We start from the raw sequence: 9,140 nt of genomic DNA, 5'->3' as shown, positions 1-9,140 counted from the left end.
TTTTTTTTTTGGAGACAAAGTCTCACTCTGTCAGACAGGCTAGAGTACAGTGTGGTACAATCACAGCTAACTGCAACCTCTGTCTCCTAGGCTCCAGGAATTCTGCCTCAGCCCCCCAAGTAGCTGGAATTATAGGCGTGTGCCACCATGCCCACATAATTTTTGTATTTTTAGTAGAGAAAGAGTTTCACCATGTTGGCCAGGCTGGCCTCAAACTCCTGACTGCAGGTAATGCGCCCACCTTGGCCTCCCAAAGTGCTTGGATTACAGGTGTTAGCCACTGAGCCTGGTCTTTTCTTTTACTTTCTTTGGTTACTCTTTTTTTTTTTTTGAGATGGAGTTTCGTTCTTGTTACCCAGGCTGGAGTGCAATGGCGCGATCTCGGCTCACTGCAACCTCTGCCTCCTGGGTTCAGACAATTCTCCTGCCTCAGCCTCCTCAGTAGCTGTGATTACAGGCACATGCCACCATGCCCAGCTGATTTTTTGTATTTTTAGTAGAGACGGGGTTTCACCATGTTGACCAAGATGGTCTCGATCTCTTGACCTTGTGATCCACCCGCCTTGGCCTCCCAAAGTGCTGGGATTACAGGTGTGAGTAGTTGTTCTTTTTCTAATTTGTTTAGTCAAATGCTTTGCTTACTAATTTTTTATGTTTCTTATATTCTAACATATGCATTATACCAGAATTTTAATATTAGTTGTATCCCATAGGTTCAAACATAAAGTGATGCTGTTGTCACTTAAACATTTCATCATTTTCATCATATCTTCTGTGACCAATAGATGATTTAAAGTGTATTCTTAGCCAGGCATGGTGGCTTATGCCTGTAATCCCAACACTTTGGGAGGCCACTCCCAGTGGGAGGTCAGGAGTTCAAGACCATCTTGGCCAACATGGCAAAACCCCATCTCTACTAAAAAATACAAAAATTAGAAAGGCGTGGGGACCCACACCATAGTCCCAGCCACTAGGGGGGCTAACGTGTAAGAATCACTTGAACCTGGGAGATGGAGGTTGCAGTGAGCCAATATCATGCCATTGCACCCCAGACTGGGCAACAGAGTGAGACACTGTCTCAAAAAATGAAAATAAAAATAATAAATAAATAAAGTATGTTCTTGCTTTCAGTTTTGTTATCTTTTGTTACTATTTTCTAATTTTATTTTGTTGTAGTCACTGATCAAAGACTATATGCTACAGATTCTTTGATGCTTCTTACGACTTCATGACTCAACATATACCAATATTTTTTAAATGTTCCATGTGAGCATGAACACAATGTATATCCTGTCTTTGCTGAAGATCATGCTGATGATCGTTTTTTTTTTAATTTTCTACCATGACCACGTATTATATTTGCAATCTGAAAAAAAAATTACTGAATTTAAAATGCTAATTAGATGATTGCTAAAAATTAATACATCTTCAGTGGAAAGAGATAAACAGCAAATCATTACACATTTACTATATACCAATTTGCTACATACCAGAACTAAAATATTTATTTTTATCCTATTTAATCCTCATTATACCCTATAAGGAAAATACAGTTATTATCCCCATTTTGCAGATGGAAAAACAGATACACAAAAAGATCAGGTAACTTACCAAATCACACAACTAATAAATAGTGAAGTCTATTGTCTAAAATATTATACTATGTAATATCAACATTGATACATTTACATGTATACACATACATACACCCATATAGATGTATACATACATATATGTAAAGTATAAAACAAGCACATCCAATATATCTAACCTTAAAGATATTACATGGCATCTTTAGGTAGTCATAAGTAATACTGATGAGAGAAAAAAGACAAAATACCTCTTGTGGTTTTTTCATTCAGATTCACACCGTATTTTGCCAAAGCTCTAATCACATCACTTTGCCCAGCCATGCAAGCTGCATACAACAAGTTTCTCCCAACAATGTCTTCTTCTAAGAGAAGCTGCATGGCCTGTTCATGATGAGGATTCTCTGGATCCTCAAAAATCTTCTGCAAACCCTCTACATCCCCTGTGAGAGCAGGCTGTAAAAGTGGGTTCCTGGGGCTTGTTTCCTCTGGTTCTTGGGCTTCTTCTTCATCTTCTTCTTGTTGTGAGAAAAATTCTGAGCTCTCTGACTCAAGAGGTCCTTCTGACTCCATTAACTCCAAAAATACCTATGACCAAAAAAAAAAAGTGATAAAAACCTACTCAAATACATCAGTGTTTGTTTATTTATTTGCCCAGTCAACTGACAATATCGATGGTATAAAAATACTTAACTAGTTGAAAATAACTATAAAATAAGATACTTCAGCAATTCCATCAATAAAGTTTATTGTGTACCTATTATGAGTAGGTACACATAAAACAGCCTAAGGCTACACTAAAATGCTAAATGTGTGAAATAATAGTAAATTCAACAGAAACAAGAGAAGAAAGAGATCAATGTGATCTAAATTTATTAGGAAAAGATTGCAAAAGAATGTCTAAGAGACCCACCTGCCTAAATAAGAGTCAATATATGAGAGAAGTGAGAAATATAATTAGGTTATTGGAGCCAGATTACGAAGACTTTAAAAATTAGGCACCAATATTTAAACAGAATTCATTCACTCAGTAACATATACTGAAAGCACTGTGTAAACTACAAAAACCAGAATCAAATTTATTTCCTACTCTCAGCAAGTTACTATTTTAAGGAAAAAAATATAACATGCACAAAATAAGCGTAATAAGAGGTGACAAGCAGTAAATACCATAACAAAAGAAACGCTATGGGAGTTTAGAAGGGAGAAGATTAATTCCAGATAAAATTATTCAAGGATGTCTTTTTTTTTTTTTCCACATCAGACAGGTAATGTGCCCATGTTGTAACATGGTTTAAAAGAGGTACATCTCACAAATGATCACGAAAACCCAACAATCACACCTATGAACTACAAAAGGATTTAACTAAGGATGTCTTGATAGTGCTTCAGTATGTCAAAACACAATATTAAACTGGGAAAGATGCAGAAAAGAGTACCATAGTCCCTTCATACAAGAATATGTGTGGCATCACCGTTCACAACAGCAAAAAACCCAGAAGGGAAAACTGAAGTCCAAGAAGAGAGGAGCATAACTGGTATATTCACATAAAATGGTATATAACTGTTACAAGAAATAAATTACAGTGCTATACCAAATGGTAGGCAGCTTCTGACAAGGCTCCCAATGTCCCACCCCTGCCTCTTGGTATTCATACCTTTGTGTAATTTCCTCACCTTGAGGGTGGGCTGGACCCAGTGACTGGCTTCTAATGAAGGGAATACAGCAAGAGTGATGGGATGTAAATTCTGCAATTCAGTTATAATGTAGACTGTGATTTTTGTCTTGCTGATATTCTCTCCCTGGCTTTTCTCATGTGCTGTGATGGAGAAGGCTACCTTTCAAGGAGCTGAGGGTGATCTCTGTCCAACAGCCAGTAAGAATCAAGGCTCTTAATCCAATTCCATGAGGGACTTAATTCTGCCAGCAACCACTGAGTGAGCTTGGAAGTAGATCTGGCCCAGTTAACCTTGAGGTGACCATGACCTCAGGCAACACCTTGATTATAGTCTCATGAGAAATCCTGAAATAGAGAATCCAGCTAACTTGTGCCTGGATTCCTGACCACAGAAACTGTCAGATAATGAATAAGTGTTGTTTTTAACCTACCAAGCTTGGGGCTAATTTGTCACACAGCAATAATGAGACACAGAACAATATAAATGAATCCTACCAATATATTATATGAAAAATGTAAACCCAAAAGATTGTGTGTGTGTGTGTGTGTGTATGTGTGTGTGTGTATCAAGATATATTTTTGTCAACTGAAAAGCAATTAAACAGACTTTTTAGGAATACAAGTAGATGCAATAACACTGCACAGAAAAAAAAAGACACAAAGCAAGACTGAACACAAGATTCAAGATAATGTTTACCATGGGTGGAGGGTAGTGGGAGAAGAAAAGATGCAGAAAATGTAATAAAGGGAATGATATTTTTAGTAAAGAATATTAACATTTAAGTTGAGCCATCAAGAATGGGCAAGACTCTGTCATTCAGAAGTCAGAGGGAAGGAAATTCCAGATGGAATAACTAAGTTAAAGCACCAAAGCAAAGATCACAGTTATTTTTGGGAATGAGTATGTTGGCCAATTTGGTTAACTATAGGCCATTCAAAATAAGCAAGAAGTCTGCTCTTAAAAGAGGCTGGGATTGCTTCAGTAAGTCTGAACTTGATTCTGTAGTAACTTGTGGAGTGGGGAGCAATTAAGGACAGTTAGCTGAAGGTTTTAGTGCTAAGGAACTATGTAGGTTTCAAGGAGATTGATCTGACAAGCCTGGGTGACATAGATTAGAGGAATAAGAGACTCGAGGCAAAAAAGAAAAATCAATGAGACAGTTATTTCAGAAGTCTGAATTAGCATGAATTAGGGCTTTATTCACTCATATAATTCAGTGTTTATTGGATTCCTTCCTCTATGCCAGGTACTATGCTAAGTCCTGAGGATTCAACAAGGTAGAAAAGATCCTTCCTATCCTGAAGCTTATATTCTGATTGGGCACAGGCAATAAAAAAGAAAACAAATGTGATGATTTTAGATTGTTGTGTTTCAAAGGAAATAAACATGGTGAAGTGATAAGAACAGGGAAGTGAAGAGAAAAAACTTCAAAAAGAAAAATCAAGGTGATACTGAAGTAGGACTGCAGAGAATGACAGACTATCAAGGCCGCAGGAAGATGGAACAGCATTCCAAAGCAGGGGTAAAAGGTCAGATAGCAAACATTTTAGGCTTGTGGGCCCTACTGTCCCTATTCTAACTACTCAGCTTTCCAGTTGTTGCATGAAAGTGGTCATAGACAATACACAAATGAATGGGCATGGCTGTGTTTAAAGAAAACATTATTTACAAAACAGTTGGTGTTCTACAGGCCATAGTTTTCTGACACTGCTCTTAAAAAACAACAGTCCCCTGTGGCTCACGCCTATAATCCCAACACTTTGGGAGGCCAAGGCGGGTGGGTCACAAGGCCAAGAGATCAAGATCATCCTGGTCAACATGGTGAAACCCCGTCTCTACTAAAAATACAAAAATTAGCTGGGCATGGTGGTGCGTGCCTGTAGTCACAGCTACTCAGGAGGCTGAGGTAGGAGAATTGCTTGAACTCATGAGGCGGAGGTTGTGGTGAGCCAAGATCGCACCATTGCACTCCAGCCTGGGTAACAAGAGTGAAACTCCGTCTCAAAAAAAAAAAAAAAAAAAGAGAGAAAAGAAACAACAGTCCCTGCAGATGCAGTTGCTGATGAGAAAAAAAAAGAAACAGTCCTAAAGAGTGCTGAAAGAAAACTGTCATTTAGTTCTACAGTGAAGTAAAGAAAATAAATAGGATAACAGTGGAAAGATCATTGTGAAATGCATTTTAAATTGGTAGAACATTAGAATCTTCTCTATTATAAGCTGTTAGGGATTCTTTGACACAGAAATAATAGAAAAGACAAATAAGACTGACTATTTAAAGAGATTCTTTTCACACGTGAGAAATTTAAAGATGGAGATGGTTCAGCAGCTCAAAAATACAGATCCAATCTCTTTCTATCACTCTATTCCAGCATACTTAGTGTGTAAGACTTTCATCTTCACAACTCTTACCTCATGTTATAACTCCTGGAATCTCATCTTAATTGATGGCAGGAAGAATGGGGAATCCCCTAGAGGATGCCAGTGATGTAAATCCCTCCAATCCCTCTTAAGTGGAAAGCAAAACAAAAATCTTTCCTAACAAGTCCCAGCAAACTTCCAGTTGTATCTCAAAGGCTGTGCAATGTCATGTGGCTACCCCTTCTTTAAGAGGAGAAAAAAGGCCAGGCACAGTGGCTCATCCTTGTAATCCCAGGACTTTGGGAGGCTGAGGTGGGTGGATCACCTGAGGTCAGGAGTTTGAGACCAGCCTGGCCAACATGGTGAAATCCTGTCTCTACTAAAAATACAAAAATTAGCCAGACGTGGTGGCATGTGCCTGTAATCCCAGCTACCAGGAGACTGAGGCAGAAGAATCGCTAAAACACAGCGGACAGAGGCTGCAGTGAGCAGAGATTGCACCACTGCACTGCCGCCTGGACGACAGAGCAAGACTCCATGTCAAAAAAAAAAAAAAAAAAAAAAAAAAAAGACAGAAGAGGAAAGAAAAAGAAAGTTTCTTGATTTTTCCAGCCTCTATGATAGAGGCAAGCAAGGTAGACAGGGGTTGGAAATGGGAGTTGAGTTATCTAATTAACCATGACTCATAGTGGAAACTTAATTCTTCAGTGTCTGACATCCAACTCCCCACCCTTCCAACACAAACACACACACACAAACACAAACACAAACATACAGACACATGACTTCTTTAAAGCACTCCTATCTCAGTTTCAGAGAATTCTAATAAAAGATATAGCTAATTTCCTACAACAGAAGACAAAGAAGCAAGATTCTTCTTTTTTCCCTCTCAGCACAAGCCTGGGGGCAGGCACATTATTTAAGCTCAGCCAACCAGGGGCTCCATCCCATGAGTCTAACTCTTTAACAATGGACACAAGGAAATGAGGCTAGTTGAAGGGCATTCGTCATAAGTACAGAAACAGTATGCTGATCAAACTTCCTACTATGAGAACATGCTGTGGTTCTTGTGGTCTGATCCTCCACAGTTCCTTGGTTTCCTCATTTTCAGTCTCCTAATGATTACTAGTTGTCTTCCCCAAAATCTCAACTCCTTTTCTTTTGGAATAGAACCCCACCCTCTTTTCTTTTAACAAGGCTTTTTTTTTTTTTTTTTTAAACCAATCTTTATGGTGGAATAAGACTATTTTCCAGTCTCTCTTATAATATGGTGTGGCCACATGTCCAAATAGTAAGCAATACAATGTAAGCAGACATATAGATTACAAATTCCAGGAATATTTAATTCCTTCTCGCTGGATTTCAAGCATAATGGCTGGAACTTGCAAGGATAATTTAGACCATGAGGTGGTTGTTCTCTTCAAATACATACATATTATTTTATTATCTTGTATAAATTATTTCTGTTATAATACATAATATATTAGTTTATGACATTTCATTTTAATTTTATATGTAAATATATATAACTGCTATCAATAGAGTAATTACATAATTTATTGATTGGTAATAATGGATAATTTTATGCTGGATACATTGCATATATGGCTATATTTGTACATATATGTCGTTTTAAAACAAAGCAATATTTCTTTTTACTTCAGGTAACATATCACTGTTTTTGTCCCATTCTATTTTTTTAAGACTGGGTGCCACCTACTAAACCGACTACATGACCCACTAAATGGGATGCAACCCACAGTGTGTAAAAGCATGAGTCTCAAATAGGCACTATGGAGACTACAGCAGGAAATCAAGAACAACTCTAACAGAAGTTAAACAGCTTGTGTTTATGGTTAATAGCCTGGGTGACATATGTCCCAATGTATGTGGGACAGTTCCTGTTATATCTGTTTTGGTGGTATAATTTTTAATAGCATCTACTTGCACTCTCAAAAGTGTCCGCTATTATTAGACAATAATTTTGTCACTCTATTAATAGTAGTTGTGATCTTTTGGAACACTTCTGCTAAAGATATCAATATTCAAACCTTGGAGAATAGAGGCCGGATGTGTTTGGAATGCCTTTCACTGGCACAGCAGGGACCCAGCCATGAGACCTTGAAGATACTCAGAAAGTCCTATTTTTGTTTCATTAGGTATTCCTGCTATGAGAACCAGAATAGCTTTATATCTCCTACATTCCAACTACCCAAATTCCATTTAGGCCAATCTATAAACCCACTTTCTTCCTAAAACTTTTCTTATTCCTCTCTTGAGTGTACACTGACCTCTCAATATTCTGAACTGCAAAGGCCATTATGTATAGTCTATATAACACAACCTATCAGATATGATATTATTTTCTGATTGCTTCAAGTATCCAAGACATTTATCCAATTAGGTTGTAAACTTGCTGGGGGCAGGAATCAAGCTTTACATTTCTTTGTGTTACTTTCAGACTTGCCACATTTCTTAACAAGTTGTATATATTCAGTAACTCTTAAAGTCAAGCTTGCAATTCCCGGTGCTTTCTTTTGTAGCCAAGAGCAATGGGTTTTAGAGTCAGAGAGACTTGGGTTCACAATCCAATCCTGCAACTTATTAGCTGCATAATACTGGGCAATTTACCTACTCTCTTGTAGGAATGACACTAGAGCCTAGTCTATGATCGTTCTAAGAGTTAAAATAAATTAGATGATGTACATGCCAAGCACATGGGGAACATTTAATAAATAGAGCTACCATCATCATTATTAGGTGATCATCAATCCTCACACAAAATCAACCACGAAGCAAGGAAAAGATGATACTACTTCTATTTATTTTCTTTTATTATTATTATTTTTTTAAACCCAAGGTCTTGCTATATCGCATAGGCTGGTCTAGAACTCCTGGATTCAAGCTATTCTCCTGCCCTGGATCCCAAGCAGCTGGGCTCACAGTCCTCCTGCCTCCACCTCCCCACTAGCTAGGACTACAGGCCCATGACACCAGGCCCAGCTCTTCTTTTTTTTTTTTTTTGAACATTCCATAGTTTATTCCTATGCAGGGTATGAATAAACAATTTTCTACCCTACTACCATGAGACACTTGATTACCAACACATTATTACACATCTAGAGAACAGTCTGATTCCAGGTTAATCCAGAGATTTAGAGACAAACTAGATCAAATCTTGAACTATAATTTGGGCCAGAATACTCATAGCTTTTCTTGTCATACCCTTGAATGGAGCTTAATTTCCAACATCAACCCAGAACCAACATAATGAGGGCAATGGTTCTCAAATTCTTTGATTTCAGGGCTCTTTACAGTCTTAAAAATTGAGAACCCCAAATAATTTTTGTTTATGTGGGTTATATCAATATTTATATTAGAAATTAAAACTGAGGCCAGGTACAGTGGCTCACACCTGTAATCCCAGCACTTTGGAGGACACAGCTGAGCGGATCATTTGAGTTCAGGAGTTCGAGACCAGCCTGGGCAACATGCTGAAATCCCATCTCCACA

At 37.9% G+C, this 9,140-nt stretch overlaps 1 protein-coding gene and 1 non-coding gene across 4 annotated transcripts in view; both read right to left on the bottom strand.

Moving 5' to 3' along the window:
* The window catches only part of ANKRD45 (ankyrin repeat domain 45), a 64,167-nt gene that overhangs the window by 36,118 nt on the left and 18,909 nt on the right, over positions 1–9,140 (bottom strand). For all 3 annotated transcript variants that reach the window (XM_017529973.2, XM_017529975.2, XM_037739078.1), the window contains one exon: positions 1,841–2,177. In XM_017529973.2, coding sequence (XP_017385462.1) covers positions 1,841–2,162 — 322 coding nt within the window. In that variant the 5' untranslated portion in view covers positions 2,163–2,177. The remainder of the gene's footprint in view (positions 1–1,840; positions 2,178–9,140) is intronic.
* On the bottom strand, positions 2,848–2,951 carry LOC119471492. Its single transcript, XR_005200562.1, has one exon. It is a non-coding gene; the product is annotated as a small nucleolar RNA U13 (small nucleolar RNA).

This window comes from Cebus imitator, unplaced genomic scaffold, assembly GCF_001604975.1.
Source record: "Cebus imitator isolate Cc_AM_T3 unplaced genomic scaffold, Cebus_imitator-1.0 Scaffold62, whole genome shotgun sequence".
Classification (NCBI taxonomy): domain Eukaryota; kingdom Metazoa; phylum Chordata; class Mammalia; order Primates; family Cebidae; genus Cebus; species Cebus imitator.
Note: the sequence above shows the minus strand (reverse complement) of the source record. Positions and strands in the feature narration are given on the sequence as shown.